Source organism: Molossus molossus, unplaced genomic scaffold (genome assembly GCF_014108415.1).
Source record: "Molossus molossus isolate mMolMol1 unplaced genomic scaffold, mMolMol1.p scaffold_m16_p_14, whole genome shotgun sequence".
Classification (NCBI taxonomy): Eukaryota; Metazoa; Chordata; class Mammalia; order Chiroptera; family Molossidae; genus Molossus; species Molossus molossus.
The window spans coordinates 30,399,659-30,425,589 of record NW_023425349.1 but is presented as its reverse complement, the minus strand read 5'-3'; the positions used below and the strand labels follow the sequence as shown (position 1 = coordinate 30,425,589).

The 25,931-nt window shown below is 47.7% G+C and overlaps 1 protein-coding gene across 1 annotated transcript in view; it reads left to right on the top strand.

Annotated features, from left to right (window-relative positions):
* Positions 1-8,608: 8,608 nt before the first annotated feature.
* The window catches only part of COL15A1 (collagen type XV alpha 1 chain), a 96,496-nt gene continuing 79,173 nt past the window's right edge, over positions 8,609-25,931 (top strand). Inside the window, exons 1-2 of the mRNA XM_036261764.1 lie at positions 8,609-8,619; positions 8,698-8,783. Coding sequence (XP_036117657.1) covers positions 8,609-8,619; positions 8,698-8,783 — 97 coding nt within the window. The remainder of the gene's footprint in view (positions 8,620-8,697; positions 8,784-25,931) is intronic.

Here is a 25,931-nt window from a genome sequence, read left to right as displayed (position 1 = left end):
CATACCCATCATTTTAAATAGTTATAGAATATTTCTTTAAGGTTTATACCATAATTTATCTTACCATCCTCCTCCCCTTTTTGAATATTTGGGCTGTGTCCAGTTTTTCACTAAGCAACTCTTTGATGACTATTTTTCTGCATATGGCTTTTTTCATATTTCAGGGTATTTTCTTAGGCCAGCTTCCCAGAAGGGGATTATTGAGTCAAAGTGTATGAACATTTTTATGGCCTAAAAGTATCTTTTGAAGAAGGTAGGTGTTCCATTTCATGAGGTTCATAAACATAAAAGGAAATTTGGCTTAAAAAAATTCCTTGTAACACATGTATGTAACAATTTGGGCAAAGAGCTGTTCTGATCATTTTCGAAGTCATTAAAGCTTAAACTTTTGAATTAAAAAAAAAATAAAGTTACTTTTCATTTGATTTCGATGAGAGTCATTTCTGAGATGATTTACACCTCTGAGCTTTTGCAAAGAGAGTCCACGTTGCACAATTTAAGCTTGTCTGGCTGACTCACATAATCAGTATAGCCATAAGCCGTTTCCCTGGGCTTACAGGAATTCCTCGTGGGGAGAGATACCGCCCCTTCAGGACAGCCACAGGCAGGCGCTCTTATGGAGCTTTATCCTTACCCCTCCCATTTCTCTGCTCCGCATCCAAGTTGCTGGCCACTTCTGTCCTTTTTGGACATGGCCTTGTCTGCCAACGCCAGCTCTGATCTGTCGTCTTTATTCACAGGAAGCTATTAGAATTGGGGGTCTTTAACCAAACAGCAAGGCACCCACACCAACAGCAGTCCTTCTTGGTAAACATCACTTGTGAATCACAAATGCTGAGGTGATGAAAACGCTGGTTAGGACTTCCCCGGGCTCAGCTGAAACGTGCACCTCCCACAGGAGTCCCATCATACTTCTGTGACCGCCCACATGAAGGTGAAAACTTTCATTTGTCACTTCATGTATCCCCTGGATAGCGAGGTAGGTGACCAAGTTCTGAACACCGCCTGGTGCCTTACTGTGGGGGACTGAAGTGGAATGTGAGTGGGACGTGACTGTGAGACCAGAAGACCCAAGTGCAAGTTCAGCTCTGCCCTTGATTAACCTACTGCCCTTGAGGAAGTTCATTGCTAACCCACCGGAGTCTCCGTTTTCTTGTCTCTGAAATGGGGATGCTAAGACATGTCCGGACACCTCTAGGACGGCTGCGGTGATCGTGTGAGACAAGCAGCGAGGAAACCATACAGGCCCCTGCGTGTGTGGATTGTCACACTCTTGTTTGGATTGGATGGACACAGACCCTGTCAGGCCAGTGCGAGCCAACATTTTATTTTGTCAGCTTTTAGTGGGGAAACATCTGAAATTTCATGGGCCATTAAGAATGGGAACCCTGCCCTGGCTGATGTTGCTCAGTGACTGAGCGTCGACCCATGCACCAGGAGTTGAGGGGTTCAATTCCCAGTCGGGGTACATACACCCAGGCTGCAGTTTCGATCCCTGGTTGGGGCACATATGGGAGGCAACCTATAGCTGTTTCTCTCTCTCCCTCCTCTCACTAAAATCAATGCTTTTTTAAAAAAGTGAAGAATGGGAGCCCTGCGGAGCTGCAGTGTGTGAGGGGCATCGTGTCCGGTGTGTGGGCTTCGTTCAAGGCTCTGCTGGGAGAACAGTCACAAAGCCCAGAAGCTGGAAATGCGTGAAGCAGGATGGGGAGGCTCTGTCCCTGCAGAGGCAGGGCGGGGCCACACGTTCTGAAAGTGGTGTCTTTTCAACCCTTTAGAGTAATGTGTTCATGTGATGGTCGTTAAGAATCCCGTAAAAGCCCTGGCCGGTTTGGCTCAGCGGTTGGAGCGTCGGCCTGCAGTCCGGAGAGACCCGGGTTCGGTTCCCGCTAAGGGCACGTACCTCGGTTGCAGTCTGTCCCAGCCCTGGTTGGGTCCTGTGGGTGGCAGCCACTCAATGTGTCCCTTTCACATCAATGTTTCTCTCTCTCCCTCCCTCCCACTCTATCTGAACAAAATATCGAAAAATGTCCTCGGGTGAGGATCAAAAAAAAAAGAATCCGGTAAAACTATCAGAGGAAGAAAGGATCAGACTATTTAGTTTGTGACTGACCTTAGTGGTCAGGAGGTGGTCAAAGGGTGGCTGGATGTCTCACTGACCAGTGTCACCACTTCCTCCCTTCAAGCCTGGCCCTGTCTTGGCCTCCTGGGTGTCCCATGGTCTTGCACTCCTGCCACATGAGAGCCTGGCCTGCCGACACGCGGTGGCAGAGACGTTCGGATCGGTTTGGAGAACCAGGCTGCCGTCTGACATAGGTGCCTGCTGTGTTTCAGAGAACATGAGAAATACATGCTTAAGGGCTTTTGGCTTAATTCAGAGTCCTCAGCCCACCCTCACCCCACTCCCACTGTGGCTAGTCTATTGTCTACTGTGATGCAGGAGCCTTTAAATGGGTCCCGTCCATCAGTTCCCACTGTGGAGTAACGCACAGCACATGACCAGTTGCCCCAGCAGGGCCCTATAAAAACGACAGGTCTCAGCAATGGCTGACTATTTGTCACTCTCTGGGCATCTGGCTCTGGGAGACAGAGCTAGGCTAGTGTGGCTCATCAGAAGTCTCTGGGGCTTTCCCGTGAGGCTTGAGAGTTTTCAAGTCAAGTCGTGTGGGTGAGAGCAGACAGACGATTCTTACAGTGAGATTCACTCTACATTCCCACCCACTGGTGCTGATTAAGAGTTTTAAAATTAATACACCCTAATATAGGTTGTGGCCCATTTGTAGATCATGAAATCTATTTAATAGGTTTTGATTAGCCTGTCTTTTTTTAATCCAATAAAAGGAAACAGAATAGAGTAGAAAAATACCTGAGTTCATTGCATATCAGAAGGACGAATATTGAACATATGAAACTTTTGTTTCAGAAGTGTGTGTTTATAGAATTCTGGGACCAAGAGTCTTGGTTAGTAAAGGTTGAAAGCCTCAATCTGCTAGCATTTCTCAGTGGGGCACAAATACATTTTTGCTGAGATGTTGTGCAGACTGTCTCTTGCATCTCAGAATTCAGCATCTCTGGACACCCATCCCCCACCCTCTGCCAATAGCATTCCCGTTCGTTATGACAAAAGAAACTTTCCTACCCAGATATTCCCAAACACCTCCTAGGCATGCCATTGACCATACTGATAAGTCAAGCATTCTGCAGGTCTTTGAATGGTGGTGCCGGAAAAGGCACTTGGTTAAAGAAGGCAAATCCAAATCCGGATAGGTATCGATGCTCGTGAGGAATAATTAAATTGCTCAGGAAGGGTTCTGGAGAAATCAACTTGTCACCAAGTGGCTGGCTGGTCTGTGCAAGAAAAGGTGCCATCTTGAGGACTCTGCAGCTGGCAAGTTGGGCAAATAGCAGCTAGATCTGCTCTAGAGGGATGGGCCCATACTGTTGGCTTTTCCTTTCCATTTACCTCTGCCATCATTGCCACTCTTTTTAAGGCTCCACCATGTCAGCTCTGGGGTAGCCCAGGAGAGAGGTTGACTGACCCCCACAGGATGGGGCACTCTAGCCATTTGGTTGTCAAACGTCTCCTCTCTGGTGGATGGTCTCTGGTGATCATTGTGAGATACAAAGACCAACAAATTGTGTGCTCATTCTCACAGGTCGATAAGCACGACACTTCCCTAAATCTCCTGTCCTGATCATCCATCCTTATCTTTCAGGCCCCTGGTCAACATCCAAGACAAATGACTGGAAATACCCCAGGAGGTACCCAAAGCTTGACTCCTCATCTGATTTCAAGAGCAGAAATAGCAGAACAGACTTAACTAGCTATACTAAAAAAATAGGTTCAGAAAGACGTGCATGGTGTGCCTGGTAACTTGTTCCCCAACCAAAATTTGGAATGCTTCTCCTGAGTTTTGCTCCCCTTCCAGTTGCTTGAGACAGTCTGGAGACTGCTTTTGGAGACTGCGTTTTCAGGGACACTTGGATGGACTGTAGGAAAATGGAACAGCCCATTAATTTAGCTGAGAGTCTGGAAGAGGACAGAAAATCTGCATGTCTCCACACGTGCCAATCTCGCAAACTGAACCGAAGCCACGGTAAACAGTTTAGACTAGCTTGGGTATGACATGAAGCTTCCTCTTGGCTATTTCTACAACTTCATATTGAATGGAAGGAAATTGCTTAAACTCTCAAAACACAGTCTGGCTGGAAGCAAAATGCCTGGTTTGGCATCTTGCCGCTATCCCTCCCACACCTGCGCTGGGGCCATTTGGACCCCCTCCAGCTTACAGGCCAGACACCCTCCCTGGCCTCCATCAGTCTGAGGTCACAGTTGCCACCTCCAGGCCCAAGTCCAAAGTGAGAGCCGTACTGCCTGTGAACATGGCTTTACTTCCCAGGTGAAGTAGGCATGAAATTAGCAATATTAGTGTGCATCTATCCCCAGTCATTTGGAGGGGAGAAATGTGCTTTGGGGACTCTCATCTTTAGATTTCGGTGAATTGGATATGATCAGATACTTACAGAGAACCAACACAATGTGAAATGTGCACACGGGATCTCCCCGCCAGAGTAGTGAAGGAGCCTGCTGCCTTAAGCACATGTATCTGGGACCGATGAGCTAGACCAGTTAAGCCCACCAATCAAAATAAAGCTATGCCTCCATCCTTCAGATAACACACATAATTACGGGGACCAGGTTTGCTTCATAATGGCATCTTACTTTCATTTTTTCAAGGTGGATATGTTTTATTTGCATACTAAACATGTAGAAATACTTTCTTCTCTTTCTTGAAACATGGCTCTCCTGCTCATCTATGTATCATCTATCTATCTATCTATCTATCTATCTATCTATCTATCTATCTATCTGTTTTACCCATTTTTAACAGAGACATGAGCACTCAATCTATTCCACTTTATCTGATTTTGTGAGAAAGGGCAGAATGACTGAGTGATGATAAATGACAAATGAGTCTTAGCCGCGGTGTTGGGGACACTAAGGAGTGCGGGCAATGCCTGGGGGAGACCAGTGCCTTCACCAGGAGCCCCTTTCAATGCCAGCCAAATGCTGTCGCGGGGAAGACAGGTCCCATGTTGCCAGGTTTTTCAAAAATTTTAAAAGAGGCCAGAAATCTAGATGTTGATGTAAATTCAACTTATTATCAAATGTTGTTAACTAATTTAATTTGGAACTTGTCACCAGGCAAGCTGAACAAAACATATCTACAAACCGAAGTGAACCCATGGCCACCAATTCGCAATCTCTGGTTTTAACTGTCAAACACAATTATAAAACTATGATTATAGAATTGTGGTCAATGTGGCTCTGTCTAAGCAACATAGAAATGTAGTTCTAAGAAAGTCAATTATATTCCCAGTTGGTAGGGTACTTTATAAGCAACAGGCAAACAGAGAACTAAGAAGGCAAATTCCCCGTGGTTGGTAATTCATAATAAAATAAGGCATGTATGGCTGCAAGTGGGAAGGAATTCATATTCACAGGGAGTATGAACAGATTAACAAACACGCGGGAAGTGCACAAGTTTGTTAGAATGTCCTTTGCCTGTGTAAGTTCCACACAGGTGATCCTAGCTCTAGGGCTGCTTTGGCTGCTGGTTCCTCCACCCCTGGAAGGCTGGGCTGGGGTCTCCTATCATGTCCCCTGCCAGAATATCACCACCGCCAATAATAGAAGCCAGCATCCATTGAGCATTGTCTTGTGCTGGACACTCTGATAAATGCTTTATTTATTTTTATTTTTCATTTTTTTACTTTATTGATTTTAGAAAGAGAGGAAGGAAGAGAGAGATAGAAACATTGATGAGAGAGAACATTGATTGGCTGCCTCCTGCATGCCCCTCACTGGGCATGTAGGGATTGGGCCTATAACCTGGGCATGTGCCCTGGCCGGGAATTGAACTGGTGACCTCTTGGTGCATGAGTCGATGCTCAACCTCTGAGTCACACCGCCTGGGCTCTGATAAATGCTTTATATCAGTAACACCTTGCATCCTCCCAACAACCTGGGAGGAAGAAACCATTGTCATCCTCATTTTACAGATTTTCTTACATTTTCTATAGCTCATAAGGATTCACCAAGGCAGTGTGACCCCAGAGCCCTTGCTCATAATTCCTTCCTTCTCTACAACCTCTTGTTTGTTAAAGGGTCTGTCTCTGCCATGACAAAGAATTCAGCACCTTGAGGATCTTCTGACTCTATATGAACTCTGCAACACCCCAAGACCTTGCCCATTCCATCCCTCTCTTACGAGTCTTCCTCCTTGGCTCGGTGACTTGTCAATCTGTCACTCATTGGGCAGGTGACTTGGTAAATTGCATGTTCTCTCTGGGTCTGTTTCTTTATCAATAAAATGGGAACCGAAGGGAGATGGATGGATCAGGTTTCTCAGGGCTTTGTCCACAGTAGATGTTCTGGGATTCCAAAATGCTCAGGGAACACCAATAATTTCACATGGCCTTCATGACCCATGTACACCCAGCCTGCCCTTCAGGTCTTAGCACTCCAGCACCTCCCTGCCCACTGGCCTGCTCACCCACTCAAGGAGTCCTTATCCACTTACTGCTTGGGTGTGTTTCTTAGTACTGCTTCCCCTTCTCCTCTCTGCCCCCCTACTCTCGGTAGCCCCCAGAACCTGGGTTAACTTCACTTCCACCTTGAAGCCTCTTCTGCCTTCTCCGGGCCACATTGATTGCTCCCTTTTCCAAAGACTGCTGGCATTCCAGACCCGACCCCTCACATCGGCACAGCGGTTTATGAGGAACAGAGCACTGGGCATGCAAATGATCTCAGAGAGACTCACACCACTGGCCATGTCAGGATCATCACGTCCATTATGCAGGTAAAGAAATAAAAAACCAGACAAGGGCAGGGTTTGCCCAACGTCACTCTACAGCTAGGACCAGACCTTGCCAGACTCCTGACCCCCTGCCCAGAGCCCCTTTCCAGTCCTCACTGCCTGGGTGGCAATAACACTTCATGCCTGAGTGTTCTGTGTCTCCAGTGCGATTTTGTTCTTGGGGGTGGGGAGTGGGTCTAATCCTCTTGTTCTTGGACAGGTAGTATGAGTGGCAAAGAGCATGGGTGTTGACACCCGTCATGCACTAGTTTGAGCTCATTTTAAACCTCCGCTTTCTCATCTATGAAATGAGCATCACTACAGTACCACTTTTCCAGGGCTGTTGTGGGGATTAAATGAGATAACACAGGCAAAGCATCTAACACAGGGCCTCGGACATAATCGGCGCTCAATAAATGTTAGCTACCATTTTTATGCCCATCCCATCTCTTCTGCGAGGCTAATTCAAATTACCTTTCACTTGGCAGATGGTGACTCTCCCTCCAGGACCCGATACCAAATGAAAACCAGGAACTGACACAGAGCCCAAACCCACCATGGCTTACTTGGTGCATTCAGGAAGAAAGACCCCTGGGGCTTGCCTGACTTCAGAACTGCCCAGGTCTCAGCCGGCCTCCGCGTTGCTTCCTCTAGTTCTAAGACCTTACACTGCTGGGCATGGTGGTAGTTACATCCCAACAAAAAGCCACTATTTGGGGTTTCACCAGTGCCAGGCCTTGTGCTAAGCTTTGTGCAAGTGGGATAGTCTGCTCTGTGCCGCCCCCCCCCCCCCTTGCCACACCCGTGGAGGGTTTGGGGAGGCTGAGACTGATTCATTTCTTCAACATCTCATCACAGAGCCTGGAGTGATGTTTTACCTAAGACTGTGTCCCTTTGTTCATCCTATGTATTGGCAACTCCTACTACCAGGGACTATTTTAGGCAGAGAACAAAACAAATATAAACCCTTGCCCTCCTGCGAGGTTATACTTGGGGGTTGGGGGTACAGGCAAAGTATAGAGAGGGAAAAAACTGGAATATTAGATACATTTACAATTTTTATTAGGGTTATCGTTGCTGCATTTAGTTATATGTATCAATTACGTCGTCCAAATTGGATTACTCCGGGGCATTCCAGTAGGTTCCTGGGTCATGCATGCAGGGCAGGGCACAGTGGCCAAGCGCTCAATCCAGCGGTGTGATCTTGGGACATTGGCATCACCTCTCTGAGCCTGCTTTTTTTGTCAAAATCACAGTGATTGCAGCCTCCCTGGGCCGTTGAAAGGATTCCACTGACCCGCGTGCGAATGGAGAGTGCTTTGCCCAAGGAGCAGCCCGGGCAGGGCCAGACGTGAGGGTGTGAGAGAGCCCTCTGCTTTCCCAGACAGGGTCGGACTCGGGGCTTTTCTCGAAGGTTAGTTAATGCCTCTCGGGGTGGAACTGGCGGCCGGGAGCGCGAGGCAGAGGAAAGGGAAAAGGGGCGTGGGGAGATCCTGGGGTGGGAGCGCGCCAACGCTGCCCGAGGTGGGGCGCGGCGCGCGAGGGAGCGCAGGGCGCGGTGGAGTCGGGTTTCAGAGCGCGGGTGACTCAGGACGCGGGCCGGGAGCCGGGAGCCTGCCCGCCGTGGCCACTGCCCAGCGCCGCCTTTGTTCCCTGCAGGAAGGGCGAGCGGCGGCCAGCGCGAAGCGTCCCTTCGCCTCCGCGGGGCTCGGCGGCTCAGCGCCTTCGGCAATCGGCAGACCCGCGAGATGGCGCCAAGGTAAGACGCGTCCCGCGCCCTGGACCCTTCGGCCCCTCTCGCCTGCCTCCCCTTCTCTCACTCGGCCCCTTCTTGCAGGAGGAACGGGCAGTGTTGGTGTCTGCTGTGGCAGCTTTGGGTCTCCGCGCTTCTCTCCTCTGTTACCCGGACCCACGCCGAGACAGGTAAGCGACCCGGGCTGACCATGGCACCGGCTGTCTGCGCGCCCGGGGGAAGTTGGTTTTGGCGGCGAGCGCGGCTGCAGTGCGCGCCTCATTCCTGGACATAAAAGGGAGTTCTCGCCGCTCCGTGCGCACTGGCGGTCTTGCCGCGGCTTCCCGGGGCAGTGCATGGGTTCCGGGGGTGGAAGGGAGTCCTGGCAGCCCGGGCGGACGGAGCGCTGTTTGGGCACCCAAGATGTCTAAGCTAGGAGTAGCCCCTCCAGTCTTGGGCAGAGAGGGACTGTGGAAGCACAGCGAGGGCACCCGAGGGTCCGCGGGGACGGTTCGCTGGACCCAGCGCCCGCGCCCAGCTCGTGCGTGCTGCCTAGCTCATTGTAAGGGCAGGTCTGGTGTCCTCCCTGTACAGGTGCGGAAACATGACCGCCGGCAGAGACACCTGGCGCCTTTGCCTGGAAAGAAATAACGGGTCTGAATTGCTCTGGTGCCTAACAGCGCTGAGTTACCTAGGGAGTCACATCCACCGGCAGTGGCTCCATGAGTGATGGGAAGAGCCACGGGCTGGGAACCAGGGCATCTGGGCTCTTCTGTACCCTAAGGCTCACCTTTCCCACCTGGACCCAGAGGCAGTTGGATGGATAGTGGGGCATTAGTTAAAATAGGTGTCTGCTAAGTTGGGTCAGGCAGTGTGGGTTCAAATTGTGCCTAGGTTAGGTGACCTTGGACAATAAATTTCATCTCTCTGGTCCTCAATGTTCTCATTCGAAAAAGGGGAATAATTAAACCACCTTACCTCCTAGGGATGCGGTGAAGGTTAAGTGAGATATTAGAAATAACATGCTTTCCACATGCTGGCATATCCTGGGCGGAAAATAAGTGATAGAATTCTTGGCTTGATCTTTGCCATAGCTGTGTTAGAAAGCAGTGCAGGCATTTTGACAGAAGAGGACACTGAGGATGAAACAGGCTTAGGAAGCAGCCGGTCCAAAGGCAGGACTTGAGCCCAGATGTGCAGGCTCCAGTCCTTCCTTGCTCCATGCAGTTTTGTGGGAGAACTATGCTCTCCAGCAGTCATCTCTGATTCCTTTTGGATTTAGGAGATTAGTACACAGCCTCAATAGAGGTGTGGGAGAGGAACAACTCTGTCTCCTTGAAGAAAACAGCTTGAGCGGGTGGCCTTGGTTAACTCTTTGTGTGCTGGAGGAAGCCTGGGGCAGTCCAGACCTTTGTCTCCTTGGGAGCGAGACCCAAACTTGATGACAGCTTTTCCTGCCAAAGCATGCAGCCTGGCATTTCTTGCAGATCAAAGGGCAGCTGAAGCCCAGTTTTGGCTTCTCGGCACCACGGCCCCTGTTGGAACGTTGCAATTTTGCATGTGATACAGGTTACTGCCAGCTCAGCAGCAGAGAGCAGGTTCTGTGGTCTTCGGTGAACTTTGCTGCATTTCTTGCCCCCCAGAGGAAGAAGGTTCTGGGGAGAGACACTGTGGTGTTTCTTTCTCTCCTGCACTTGTAGGCTGGATCCCTGAATGTCAGGTCAGGGCTGTGGTTTCTAACACAGAGGAAGGAAATCCTGTTCTCATCCATAATGTAAAAAGGGAGTACCAGGAAACCCTCAGGAGCTGAAAGGGCTGGGTAGGGTCACTTGCAATGATGGGTATTTGGTGTCCCTTTGGGACTCTGAAGCGGATCTTCCTGGACATGTGAAATATCCTCTTGCAAACCAAATTTTGCGTGTAGTTCAGTTAGGCTAAAACGTATAAACCCCTTCACATGTTCAGGCAGAGCTGTGAACACATTCATACTTCATTCATTCAGTCCTCACAATTGCTCTGGGAGGTGGGCAGGGACTGTTATTATCTCTGGCCTTCAGATGAGCAGAGTTCCGAAGTCCTAAGGCGTCTCAGGGTTTCCTGGCCCACCCAGTTTAAAGAGACCCTCGTCAAAGGGACCGTTGCCACCCCACATCTATCCTTGTGTCCCTAAGGGGTCATGGCTGAGTAGTGAAGTTACAGTGTTATTGGAATACCCTCTATTTCAGAAGATGAAGTTGTTGTGAGGACAGGGATGGTAGTGTCACAAGACATTTGTTCCAGATAATAAAATGCAAATATGTGCAAATTATTTACTTTTCTTTAATGTGTTTGATTGTGAACTATAACATCCATTCAGAAAAGAACACACACAGAGTACAGTCCACCCTGGCTGAGTGACTCAGTTTGTTGGAGTGTTATCCCGTACACCAGAAGGTTGTGGGTTGGATTCCCAGTCAGGACACATGCCTACGTCGCAGGTTCGATCCCCAGTCATGGGGTGAACTGGTGGCAACCAATTGATGTTCCTCTTTCACAATGATGTTTCTCTCTTGGTCTCTCTCTCTGCCTTCCTCTCTCTCTAAAATCAATAGACATGTCCTTGGGTGAGGATTAAAAAAATTATAGTCCAATTATTTCTCACAGTACGAACATCTACAAATCACCGGTGAAAAAATAACATAACCCCAGAAGCTCCTTGTGCCCTTTGGCTGTGTTATTCCCTCCCTCCCCTCAGAGGCAACCATCACTTTGATTTCCTTTTTATTTATGTATTTATTCATTTATTTTTCTTTATTGATTTTAGAGAGAGAGGAAGGGAGAGGGAGAGAGAGATAGAAATATCGATGAGCAAGAACATCGATCGGCCACCTCCTGCATGCCCCGCACTGGGGATTGGGTCCAAAATTTGGCCATGTGCCCTGACCAGGAATTGAACAGGCGACCTCCTGGTACATGGGTCGACGTTCAGCCACTGAGCCACATCAGCCTGACTCGCTTTGATTTTCATGGTGATCACTTCCTTGCTTTTAAAAAATAACTTTAGTACCTAAGCATGTATCCCCAAATTCTAAAGTTCCATTTTACTTGATTTTGAACTTGATACATGTAGGATGTTTTCTTTGGTATTTGGCTTTTTTCACTGAATGTTAAGTTTTTTAAGTTCATTTATGCTGTTTTATGTGGCTGTATTTAACCCATCTTCACTACTGTATAATATTCCACTGTATTAATACCATGTGCATTGTTTATCCACTTTTCTTCAATAATCTTTTTTTTTCCACTTTGGGCTGATATAGTAGTATGTCTGTGAACATTCTTGTACATGTCTTTGGTACATATGCACACACATTTCTGTGGTTCTATGTTTAAGAGTGGAGTGCTGACTAACAGGGTATGCAAATCCTCCAACCAAACAGACAGTGCATGGATTGTCTTCCACTGTGGTTGTTCAGAGATACACAGCCACCAGCCTGGTCTGAGACACCCCCCCCTTTTTTTTACTATTATATCCAATTAATTTATTAAAACATGCTCAACATTATTAGTTTTCAAAATGATATAATTAAAACCATAATGAATTGCTACAATATAATGACCAGAATGGATTAAGCATGTATACATTGACTCTCACTCTCATATACTATGAAAACATGAATAGAAAGGAATTCTGTTGGTGGGAATACATATACAATATCCATTTGGAAAATTTCTGGGTAATATCTTGTCAATATCTCAGAAATTATAGCCCTTAATATATGTTCTTAGGAAAGAAATACTAAAGTAGTAAGGAGTAAAGAATATTATATAAGGGACCTACTATCAAATTGTTCAGGAAAAAAAAATGTATGTTTAAAAAATAAACAGAAGAGTTTACCAGACATGTTACAGTTGCTGTTGTTAACCCATTCTTACCCTCTAGCTTACTATAGAGGTCATACAGATGCATATGTGTAGCAATACATATGTTTATAGTAGATTTGTTCATAATATACCAAATTAGAAACAATTGCAATATCCATCAAAAAACAAGATGCAAATTATTGTCCACTTTTAAATTAAAATGTTCTATAATAATGAGACTGTACAAATTAAAATTAACAAACCAATATTTCTATTGCATCACATTTTTATAAATAATTAATTTATGTTTGTTACAGATGTTTCTCCTTTTTTCCCCTAGACACCCTTCTTCCAGTCCTGTCCCCACCCCCCACAGCACTGTTGTCTATGTCCACTGGTTGTGTATATATGCATATAAGTTCTTTGGTTTATCCCTTCCCTCCCTTCAACCCTCTCCCTGAGGTTTGTCAGTGTGAACCCTACTCTTTTCTATGTCTTTGGGTCTATTTTGTTCATCAGCTTATTGTGTTCATTATAGAGAACCCCATTTTTTAGCATACTCGCCAGCACTTGGTCTTGTCACTGGGCTTAATTTCAACCTTTTTAATGGGTACCTATTAGAATCTTACTGCAGTCTTAATTTATATTTTACTGATTATTAAGTTGATTACCTTTTCATATATTTATTGGACATTTGGATATCCTGATTTACTTTTTTGAGGTGAAATTCACATAACATAAAGCTCACCATCTTCATGTGTACGATTCAGTGGCATTTAGTACATTTACAATGTTTTGCAGTGTTTTTTATTTTTTGCAATTTTATTAATTTATTTTTGTTACAGATGTTTCTCCTTTCCCCCCTCCTGCAGTGATTTTAAAATCTACTTCTAAAACGTTTTCATCACTCTAAAAGAAAACCTTAATTCCATTAAGCAGTTACTTTTTGTTCTCCCTTGCACACGTCACCACCCCCTGGCAACCACTAAACTGCTTTCTGTCTCTATGGATTTGCCAATTCTGGATATTTCACATACATGGAATTATACAATACGTGACCTTTTGTGTCTGGCTGGCATCTTTGACTTAGCATAATGCTTTCAAGATTCATCATGTTGCAGCACGTGTCAGTACTTCATTCTTTTTTGTGGTTGAATAATATTCCGTTGTATGGATATACCTCAAAGGTTTTGTTCATTCTTCCATTCATAGGGATATTTAGGTTGTTTTTCCCTTTTGGCTATTATGAATAGTGTTATTACAAATATCTGTAGGCAAGGATTAGTTTGAGAATTTGTTTTCAGTTATGTCGTGTATATAGCTAAAGGGGGAGTTGCAGTGTCATAAGGTAATTCCATGCTTAAATTTTTGAGAACCTCCCAAACTATTTTCTACAGTGGCTGCACCATTTTATAGCCTCACCAGAAGTGTCCAGGGGTTCCAATTTTTCCATATTCTTGACAACACTTGCAATTTTCCATTTTTGAAATTACAGTCATCTTAGTGGTAGCCTCAGGTCCTAGTTGTGTGTTTTACAGCAAAGTGAAGACTGAAAATCCCTGGCACTCAGAGCTCCCCATGTATAGTTGGAATTTTGCAACTTCCTTGACTTTGCACAGGTGTGAACTAGTCTCCTTGTCTAGAGCACATTTTCTCATGTTCCCTTACTCTTGAAGGTCTAATCCTACCTACCAGCTTACATGGAGCTTCTTCCAGTCTGCCTTCCCTGGATCTCTCCAGAGGAGCTTTCTCATCACTACCCCCCAATAGCCCTTCATCTCTCTCTCCGGGCCCCAGCCGCTGTCCCCTTCTGTACTGTCAATACATTTATTCATCTCTGTTTCCCATGGGAGCACCTTGGGGGTTCGGTCATGTCTCATTTGTCTGGAGTTGGTCACTTGGACTTTGGCCATTTTGTTATTATGAGAAACTGTACTGCTGGGAACATCTTCAAATAAATGGCCTTTGTTTCTTTTTAAATCCTCACCTGAGGATAGTTTTCCATTTATCTTTAGTCAGAGTGGGAGGGAGGGAGAGAGAGAAACATCGATGTGAGAGAGACACATCTACTGGTTGCCTCCCACAGGACCCTGACCAGGGCCAGGGATTGAACGGCAAACGAGGTCCATACCCTTGATTGGAATCGAACCTGTAACTCTTTGGTCCTTGAGCCGACGCTCTAATTGCTGATCCAAACCAGCCAGGGCTGGCCTTTGTTTTCGTTTGGGGTTATTTCCTTTGACGATATTCTCCCAAACAGACTCACCCAGCACAGACAGAAGTAGTTGGATAGTTCTTATGTACTTAGCTGGAATTTTCTTAGAAACACACTCAGCCATGCCCCTCCCTAGTGTGATCGCTCAGGCTGCGCCCTCACCGCACCTAGGATGGAGGCATGCTCCTTACCCCAGCAGGCCCCTTTGCTCTGGCCTCTGCCTGCCTCCTGGTCTCCACTCGCACAGAGCCCCTCCGGACTTGGGCTCACACCAAACCACTGGCAGATTTCTGAATGAGGTATGCAGTGTTCAACCTCTGTGTCTTTGTAGAGGCTGGTCCCTTTTTGAGAATGCCTTTCCCCTTGCCCACCTGGCAGATCCTATTCATCCTTTAAGGTTTCTTTCTAGGAAGCCCTCCTCCTCTGCCAGGCGTGTTGGGTTTCTTCTCTGGGCTAATGCTGTATCCACCCATCTCTCAGTCATAGGGCTTTTCAGACTAGACGTGGCCTTTGATTACTGGTCTGTCTCCCGTACTACATGGGAAGTTCTATGAGGCAGGGACTGGGTCTTGTCCACCTCTGAATCCCAGGATCAAACACAGGGCCTGGCAGAGAGGGTGTTCGGCAAAGTCTGTCAATGAATCAAAGAAGGAATGAATGGGTAGGTCTAGCCTGTGGTCTAGAGAGAGTGCGCCAGTTTACCATGTCCTCCAGGGTATGTAGGTCATCCCTCTTCTTCTACAGCTCTGCCAGCTGTGGGGTGGTCATAACTGAGGAGTCAAGGGATGTTATTGAGCTTTTAGTTTTTCTTTTTTTAAATTTTTTTTCCCCTTGATTGATGTTAGAGAGAAGGAGGAAGGGACAGGGAGAGAGAGATAGAAACATCAATGAGAGAGAACATCAACTGGCCACCTCCTGCATGCCCCCCACTGGGGATCAGGCCCACAACCTGGGTGTGTGCCCTGACCAGAAATTGAACCAGTAACCACTTGGGGCATGGGTCGATGCTCAACCACTTGAAGCCACATTGGCCAGGCTAGTTTTTCTTTCTTTTAATAACCTTCATAACGAGTTAGGCTTGAGTTTACACTGCTGTCATTTTACTCTTTTTTTTTTTCATTCCACTTAATTGTATAAACAAATTTTCTAGCTCATCCCCACTTATTCCTGACAGCCTCTGTTTTGTTAAACATTGTATATTTATATTTTCTCTGCTAGCTAAATGGATGGACTTATTTTCCCATTTTCTTTTAATGTCTACAGCTTGATCCATTTAAAATTGACCATAGATTAGGGTGTAATTTGAAGTCTGTTCTTTTCCAAAGTGGTACACTGGGTTCCCCAAAATACAGATTAAAATGGGAGCTGTTTCTCCATCATTTTGCTGTTTCTGGTTATCACATACACTTTTTTCTTTTAATGATAGACTTTCTTTCCCTGGAAACTCTATATTACTGGTTGCTTTTTTGTGCATATGTGGTTTTTTGTTTGTTTGTTTGTTTGTTTTAATATGTTTTTATTGATTTTTTGGAGAGAGAGATAGAAACTTCAATGTGAGAAACACTGATTGGCTGCCTCCTGCACAGCCCCTACTGGGGATTGAGCCCGCAACCTGAGCATGTGCCCTGACCAGGAATCAAACCAGGACCTCTCAGTCCATGGGATGATGCTCAATCCATTGAGGTACACTGGCTGGGCTGTTTGTTTGTTTTAATCCACATGGTCTTGATAATTGTTGCTTTCTAAGGTTTTAAAATCTGGTAAGGGAACTCACCCCCGCCTCCTTCATTAAGCCATAAATTCTGCAGTATACAGTGATTGATCACATAATAAGGTCAGGATACGCTTGGATACGGGGAGCACTGCGGTGGCAGTGCCAAGGGGGTTATAAAAAGGGAGGCACTCTGACGGTAAGAGTCACCTGAAGACATCACTGCGCAGTGAAGAGAACTAATGAGCACCTAAGGCTTCAAAGCCAGAGCAGCAGATTGTGGGGTCTGAGCTGTTGCTGTAGACAGACTACAGCTGAGACGAGTCAGAAGTGTTGGGAGGAGCCAGGTTTGCTGACTGATCACCTTCCTCGGTTCCACTCCAACTTGAGAGAGAAAACGTGTTGGGTTAGGATAGAACCTGGGAGAAGGTCCAGACCTCTTCCTGGGAAAGATCTAATGAGGGAGACATGAGACCTTGATTACCTAGAAAGTGCAGGCAACCCTTATCCCCAATAGAACTCAACTCAATTTAACCCAACCCAACCCAACCCAACCCAACCCAACCCAACCCAATTTAATCTGATCCAAATCATTTCACACTTACTGTATGCCATGGGTGTCTTAAAGGACTGGGCAGGACAGAAAACTGTTCTGAGGGTCCTGCTGTCTCTCTCAAGTGACCAGGACTCCTGACCTCAGATACTGAGGGGTCCCTTCTTGGGTTGGGGAGCTTGGCTAGGGTCTGGCTTGCAGGGGGCAGCCCTGTCTTAGGTCTGTCCAGGAGTCACTCATACCATCACTGAGAGACTCAAATGGGGCCCAGCCTAAAAAGCCCCTTCCACCACCAAAAGGTCTTAAGCTTCTTCCCAAAGTGCACATCTGTTGAAATCTTCAAAACTGTCTTCCATGTGCATTTTGGCTACTATTATAGATTCTTGTCTTCTTCCTGTATTTCCTGGCTACCTACACTCTCTGAGGCCCCCTGGGGTGGGTGGTGGGGTGGCTTGAGACCCAGTGCCCCTCCTGGAGGGACTCCCCACTAGCAGTAGAGAGCGGGGTGCAGCAGCTGGCTTGAGTGTCCTAATGCAGGTGTGGACAAGCCCCTGCAGTACCAAAGCAGGGACCCATTTCCACTGGAAGATGGGGGCGGGGAGGGAGGTAAACAAGCCTTGAAAGAAGAGATTTATTCTTTCAACAATGTTTAAAATTTTTGATAATCATAGTCATTGTAAAAACCCAGGAGGAAAAAAAGGATTTATAAAGATCACATGTAATCTCACGACTCAGAGATAAACCTTGCTAACATTTTGGTGGGCCATCTTTCAAGTTTCTTTTTCGTGCCTCAATATGCACGCATGTTATAATATGAATGGATCATTCTGTACATTGTATTTTGTTGCTTGGCTTTTTTTCCCCTTTAACAACCATCTAGGCACTTCCCCTGGGACATTATTAAATATTCTTCCCTAACATCCTTTGTACTTGAAATAGCATTTTATTATGTGGCTGCCCCATAATTAAACTAGTCCCCTTTTAGGCCTTTAGGCTGTTTCCAGTTGTAGGCTATTATGAAAACACTATTGTGCTGATCCTATCGTTGCAGCTCTGTATTTGACCATTTCTGTGATTATTTCCTAGCCCAAATTCCTAAAACAAATTGTTGGGTCTCACGCTTGCCCATGTTTAGGGCTTTTGTTGCATTCTTTGGAAAGGCAATGGTAACTTGTGCTCCCCACAACAGCACGTGGGAATGCCCAGCTCATCCCGCCTGTGTCCGCTGCTCCTTTCTCTCATTTGAAAGGAGAAAATAACAGCTAGACCCCCTTTGGGGGTTGAATGACCTTTCACAGGAGTCGTTTAAGACCATCGGAAAACACATATTTCCAATGGCGATTCATAACAGTAGTAAGATTACAATTATGAAGTAGCAATGAAAATAATGTTATGGCTGGGGGTCACCACAACGTGAGGAACTGTATTAAAGGGTCGCGGCATTAGGAAGATTGAGAAACACTGAGCTAGAGGGACAGTGCCAGCATTACTGCTCTAAATTGTCCTTAGTTGGGTGGAGCCGGGGCTTCCTTCCTCCCTTCTCCCCACCCCCCAGTTGTATCCATCCATTCTGCATGTGCCTTGTGGTAAGAGCTGTAAGAGGAGGATTCAGGAGATTAGAATGCAAGAGCTCAGGTCACAAGGACCTTGGTGGGTCTCAGCCCTCACTGCACCTAGAATCACCTCGGGGATTCAAAAGGAACCTGGTGCTCAGTCTCTGCCCCTCCCCACCCCCCCTTCCAGGATTCTTAATTATCCCTCTGGGGGTGATGGCAGGCTTTGAAAGCTCCCGGTGTGCTTCCCTGGTGCAGCCAGGGTTGAGAGCAGCCAATGCAGGCCAATAGCTTCCTTTCAACGGTAGCAGTCCCGAGTCCCTAAGAAGAAAATCCATGTTCATGGTTGCACACGGGTGAGTGGCCAAGCTGGCACTGGACCCCAGAGGGAGTTGCAAGGAGTAGGGCTCATGTGCATGAGCTCTGGGAACCTAGGTCTCCTGAGTTCAAATCTCAGCTCTGCTACTTCCTGTCGAGCAGCCTAGGGCTAGTTACCTCTCTTTCCTTTGTCTTCCTTATCTGTACTGGGACATCATTTCTACCATGAGGAGTAATAGGACAAGTGTCAGGCCTGTACTTGGTGACCAGTTCAATACCTCCTTCCCTCTCTGCTCCCACATCACTGTGGGATCCTTGAGGGCAGGAACCCTATTTTATTTATCCATGCTTCCTCAACATCTGACATGGCATTAAACGGATACAATGAGCATTTGAATCATTAATGAATGAATCATTCAGAGCCCGAGACTGTGGAGATCTTAGTGAAAACCCAGCATTATGAACCCTCGACCACAGCAAAGTCTGTGAGTGCCTCTGGCCCCGCTGGAAGACCACCCGCAGCCATCCACGCGATGGGTGGCGGAGAGGTCAGAGCGGGGCGGAGAGCGGGGCTGGATTAACACACAGGTCGGGGACAGAATACATGTCGTGAAAGAAAAAGGAAGGTATGCTTTTCCGGTGTTGGAAAGTTCCAACCACTCCATCCCATAGAACAGAGGCGCAGAGTTCAAACGCTGATGACAAACAGAACCTAAATTCATGCAGTTTCAACAATGTCACACACAGAACTCCATCTGAAGTCGGATCGGGCAGCTGCTTCTCCCTTTCCAGCCACACAATTTTAGTGAGTTCTGTCTTTATTTTCAGCACACGGGTCTGTCTCCCAGACTCCATTCTCGCCACCCTATAACCCATCCCCCATATTGCAGCCACGGTAACCTTCTAGCTTCCTGCTGTTTGATGTGGTCCACCAACCAGCAGCACCCACACCCCCTGGGAACTCAGTAGGAATGCAGAATCTCCAGTCCCACCCACAAACCCAATACATCAGAATCTGCATTTTAACAAGATCCTTGGTGATTCCCGTGCGCATTGAAGTTGGAGCAGCACCGTAAAACCAATTCAGAAGCTGTCACCCCTTCTTGGAGCTCTTTGTCATCTTCCCAAGCTTCCCACCTCTAGTGAACAGAACAGTGGACCTCCAAAGGTGTGTACATCCTAATCCCCAGAACCTGCGACTGTTAGGTGACATGGCAAAAGGGAATTAGGGTTGCATATTGCAGATGGGATGCATATCGATTATCAGCTCAACTTAAAAGAGGGTAGGGATTCCAGATTACCCAGGTAGGCCCAGTGTAATCACAAGAGTCTTTAAAAGTAGAAGAGGGAGACAGAAGAGGAAGTCTGGGTGATTCGATGTGAGAAGGACTTGTGCAGCCTTCTTTGCTGGTGTTGAAGATGGAGGAAGGGGCCACCAGCCAAAGATTGTGGGCGGCCTCCAGGAGCTGGAAAAGGCAAAAAAAAAAAAAAAAGAATTTTCCCTTAAAAGCTTTCAGAAAGGAGCACAATAAGGCCTGTGTTGGACTTTTTTAACCTGCGGAACTATACATTTTAACCTGCGGAACACAAATACATTTGTGTTGCTGGAAGTCCTAAATTTGTGGCCATTTGTCGTAGCAGCCACACAAACCGATCTCAACACTCCTTCGCATGATGTTTGAGACCCTCTGGAGACCACCACTGTGCTGTTCTGGCCTCATCTCCCAGAATACCCTTCCTCACAGCCTGATCTCAAACCACCCAGCCCTGAGTGGCTGGAATGGGGGGAGAGCCACCCCAAGAGTCCAGAATGGGGTTATTTTTCCATGTTTCCCCAGCACCTAGCTCCGTGCCTGGCTCTGGCAGGTACTCGAGCAGTGTTTGTTGAATGAATAACCCAGTGAAGGTGTAGCTGTGACGTTCCCCTGTTCTTTTGTCTTGGGCCTCAGCTCCCCATCTGGAAAATGAAGCGGTGGGACCAGGTAAACTCTAAAAGCACGGTCAGCATGAACATTCCAGGTCGCCTGAGTTCAGTTTGGCCAAATCTGCGGCAGTTGGGAGAAGTGATTCAGTGTAGCAATGCTCAGCCCTGTTCAGATCCTCCACTGACGTCCCAGGCCACGGTCAGGATTCACAACTGTGTCCAACAACTGTGTGTATTTGGTACAAGCAGAGACCACATGCTCCCTCCCGCTGTCTAGTTAAAATGCCGAATTGCTCATTCTCCCACAGAAACAAAATAAAGGGAAAGAAAACCCATTTCTCACTGCAGAGTTTTTTCATGTGACACATTTTCTAATTTTATTTTAGGCTTAATTGCCTAGAGAAGATGGCTCCATTTCAGGGGCTACCCCCCCCTTTTTTTTTTAGAATATGAGCTTCCAGTTTAAGAAATAGAATGGTTTTGTTTGGTGTTTGCAAGTGTGGGCTGATATCAGATTACAGCTGATGTCTTTATATTCTCTGCTGGGGGAAGTTCTCTAACCTAGGTTAGTAAACCACAGATAGGATTCTGGGGTTCCGGGCTGGGCCGTGGGAGCTTGACCAAGTCACTTCCAGATACTTAATCTGCAAAGAAAGTAAGTGCTGTCTCACCACAGAGAGTGGCTGGACTGGCAGAAGTGATGGGCGGGCCCCATGTCTCCATAGCATTGGAGACATCACTGGAATTGTATGCACCCATTTGTATCTGCCGTCCACGTTGGTGACCTCGGCAGCGTCGCTCTGCTGCACGAGTGGTGAGAACCGTTCAGCACCTGGTAAGAGGGCTGCAGGTTTGTTTCAAAGAAATCGATTCTGCCGCTGCTGTGTCTGTGGCATCCTGGCGGTCCCTTCCGTCCCTTTGCCCGCCTGTGTCATGCTCGCTAATGGATCATCACAGCAACTCCCTCGCCAATAGGACTTCCTCTCTCTCTGTCTCTAGCACATCTTCTCACTGCAGACTGCTTGTCAAAACACAGGTCCCATCATGTGATGCCCCCCCCCCCCCCCTTAAAGCCCTCCTATGTTTTCTATCACAGGGCAATAAACCCCACTCTCTTTGGGCTGGAGCTCGAGGCCTCTCCTGTCCTCACATCGCTCCCCATGCTCTGACTTTAGCCACAGGGATTCCTCGCTAGTCTCTGAATTGAACCAGTACATTCCCTTCCCCCAGCCTTTGCTAGTGCTGGCCCACAGTCTGGAATACGCTCCCTGCTCTCTTGAAATTCTCTTTCTCCTTTAGAAACTTGCTGCTTAGAGTGTGGTCCCTTGTACCAGCAGCATCGACATCGCCCAGGAGTTTGTTGGAAATGCAGGTCCCAGGTCCTGACCCAGCCCTGCTGCATCAGATCCGCACGTTACCCAGGCCCTGCTGACGCATGAGCACGCAGAACAGGGACATGCAGGCTCTGTGGCGTGGCTTTGGGTCAGACAGAGCTGGTTTGGTTCCAGGCTTTGCACCTCTTAGCTGGTGACCTTGAATGATTTACTAATCCTCTTCTAGCCTCAGTTTCCTCATCTGTAGAGATAATAATAGTACTTATCTCAGAGCTCTTGTGATGAGTACATGAAATCATGCCAAAGCTCTTAGCACCGTGCCTGGCACCCAGTGAACCCTCAATAAAGGGTAACAGCCATGGAAACAAGGTTCAACTTCAGGGCTAACAGGCGTGGTCCCTAAACCCTCCTGTGGCCTCTGTCAGTGCTGCTTGTACCTGGCTCATTCCATCAGGTGTCAGAATTCCATGCAGGTGCACCTTGCCGAGGACAGGCAGGGCGGCACCATGCCATTTGCACTTGGGGTTTAGAGTCACCGACCTTCCAGTAGGTAGCCTGCTACAGACCTGCTGTATCAGAATCTGAACCTCCCCAGACGCCCGGTGCTGTGTGCACGTGGAAGCCGAGATGCAGGCCTGAGGCACGTGGCTAAGTGCGGGGGCCCTGGGTCAGACAGAGCCGGAGGCACACAAGCAGGCTTACGGTCCGATGTGGGGAAAGTGAAATATCGCTCAACAGGATTTTGCAAGTGTGGGTGGGTAGGACAAGATTAATCCCAACGTTTCTGGCTAAAAAACATGGCCATCCTGCCGGTCATGGCTTGATCGGTTTTTCATGTGTCCCTGTGTTCACTCACTTTCACTTAAATATTTATTTAATTTCTCTCTGTCCACGGCATTGTGGCATGTGCCAGGCCCACAGTGAGCCGGTGGACGTGGTTCCCACCCTTGTGGAGCCTACGGTCTAATGGGGGACAGAGATACTAGATAAAGGATCGTACAACAGCTGTAAATATTTATAAATGGTAAAAAGTGTTACGAAGAAGCCATGAAGGCGCACATCTGGCCACTCTACTCTGTACCGGGTGTCAGGAAGGCCTCCCGCACTAGTGATGGCATTAATGATGAGATGTGGAGGGTGAAGGTGTGGAGGAGCGGGGTGGGGCTGGTGGGTGGGAAGAGGAGCGGAATGTTCCAGACAGAGGCAGCAGAGCGACAGCCTGTGTGTGGCCTGAGCATGGTGAGGGAGGGGAGGCTGGGAGTGGGGGTCTCCAGGATGGAAGTGAACCTTTGTTCAGTAGCTGCTTCCCGAGCCTGGTCCTGGCAAGCGTCTTGGTTTCCACAGTCCTTGGGGTCCAGCATCGTGCTCAAAGCCCAGATGCACTGGCTGAGGGCCTCTGGGTGCTGCTTCCTGCCCTGTTCCTCTTGCTACTTATCTGACAGTAAATTGCTTCCAGTGGGGATGCAGGGGCTCCAGGTGTTGCACAAAGACGTGTATTTAAGAGACTTGCAGCAAATCGTTACGGAAGCAGAGCTGGAGCGAGAGCCCTGAGCCAGCGCAGTCTCTGGTCTGACCTCAGCCCCCAGAGCCTCCGCTGAGAGGTCCTGAAGGTCACAGGTGGCAGGGAGTCTAAGATTTGCCCTCTACTATTGGGCTCCAGTTAGCCTTGGCTTTGGAAAACGTCTTCCTGTCTATGCAGCAAAGAGATTGGACCAGCTCTAAGGCTTGTCTAAATAGGATGTTATCTCTTAAGATGTTTGTCTGTCTGGATCTCTGTATTCCAGGGAGCATGTGGATCCATAAACAAAATGTAAAATTCTCTCACCAAGGAACAGAAACGAGGTATTGCAGGAACAACTCAGGTGGGAAGTTTTTACATGTCTTTACATAGGAGAGCAATTCCTTAGAAATGGTGGGAAGCAGGTGGCTCATTTCCACCCCCCCTTCGGACACAGTGAGACCCACAAAGCCACATTGTTTATTTTCTGTGTCCATCTGACTCGGTGGGTGGTAACAACTGGGGTGGGTAACAACTGGGGAATAATTTAGAACACTTTTATATTAAAAGAAGCAGCACACATATAGTGTGGAGTGCTCAATTTAAGTGTTTTTAAAGATAAAGCAGGAGGCTTTAATTACATTTCTGAGCTCTGGGGCGCTCTTTGGCTAGACTCCGGCCCTCAGGTAGAGGGTCCTCTCTCTCAGATGGTAGGATGCTTTAGTGGAGATCATGTTCTATATAAATTCGAGGTCCTCCACTTGTAGGGGAGGCTCAGAATTTTTGCAACGGGTGCCAGAACCCATTCTTGTATAAGCATTTTCTTTGTCTACAAATATCTAGTGCATTTGTGTGTTGAAGGGCTATTCATGTTTTTGTTTGTTTGTTTGTTTGCTTGTTTTTGTCACTGACAAGATGGAGATTACTCTCCAACGCTCCTGTAGTAGAACTTTGAGAGAACAGACTCCCCGGTCACTGCTGGGTCCCCAGCACCTGGAGCAGGTGCTCCGTCCATGCTAGCTGGGTGAACACGTGTGTGCTCATGACTACAGGAAGTTTCCCTCTCTCCACCTCCATCACCTTTTCAGGAATAAACAAGTGGGCCGCATTGGCCTGGGAAGCTTGGGTGGAATGTGGAAAATGCTGCTCATGAATATACATGTGGGGACTGGCTGGTCTCACTCAAGTTCCAGGTTTCTAAGAATCGCCCGTTGGAGGCAGCCTCCTACCCGGTGTGGTCTGCGCTGCACAGTGGCTCCTTGTGGGGAAAGGCACAGCTCACCGCTCATGCACCTTGGACTGTGGGGGCTCCTAGGGCTCCCTTGTGACAAGGCCCAAAGATCCCCCGAACACCTCACTCCCATCAAAGCCCACTGGGAACCTTGAGGACCCAGAAAATGTTGGGCTCTCAGGTTCCTCTACTCTAACGCTCCCAAATCACAGACGGGAAGGTGGAGGCTCAGAGAGACCAGGGACATGCGGAGAGGCACAAGCTAACATGTAGAAGAACTGGGTCTTCCGGTGTCCAGTGGGTGGCATCGCACCGCCCTGAAATTCCCGAGTGCTGCCTGACCATAGATGGGTTGCCAGTCTTTTCCGTTCTCAGGGATGTGGGAGGAAAGATCAGAGAAGGAATTCACCTGAGCTGAGGGTTTCTCAGGTGTTGAGAGCCGAGCTTTGGAAACATCAGATGGACTTCAAAGTCCTGTTCTTCCGTTTATTGGCTCTGTGACTTAGGAAAATTGCCCCAAAGAGCAATTTGGTTTCCTCATCTGGACAGGGGTGGTAGAGGTCCTGCCTCCTGGGCTGTGGGAGGCGTTCGGCAGGTACTGCCGGAGGGGTGCTCAGAGCAGAGAGCAGGCATTCAGGGGCAGAAGCTCTCCCAGACCACCAGCCCCACCCTCCTGCACAGCAGCTGCACTGGGAGCTTTTAAAACATGCTGTGGCCCGGGCCTTGTGCGCAGAGATGCTGACGGGGCTGGGAGCGAGGCATCAGTATTCAAAAGCCCAGGTGATTTTTCAGCCCAGCCAGGGACGAGGAACTCAGTATTTGACCATCCATGCCATGAAGGCAGGGGACACGTCTGTCGTGTCCTTCCATGAGTCTCCCACACGAACAGAGCCAGGCGCATGGTAGTTGGTGCTTGATTATATCTGTGAATGAATTCTGAATGGATGAACCTGATGTGCTCAGCACCTGACACGACCCTGCACCACCCTGCAAGCTGGGTATTGTCATCTCTGTGTCCAGATAAAGGAAGTAAGGCTCAGAGACATTAAAGAACTGGAGCAAGGACTTGCATGCATGATGCAGAATCCCACTTCCTTCTACTGCACCTGCTGGGCGAGGCTTGTCCTCCTCCGGTCCCCGCAAAGTCACCCTCGGTTTCAGG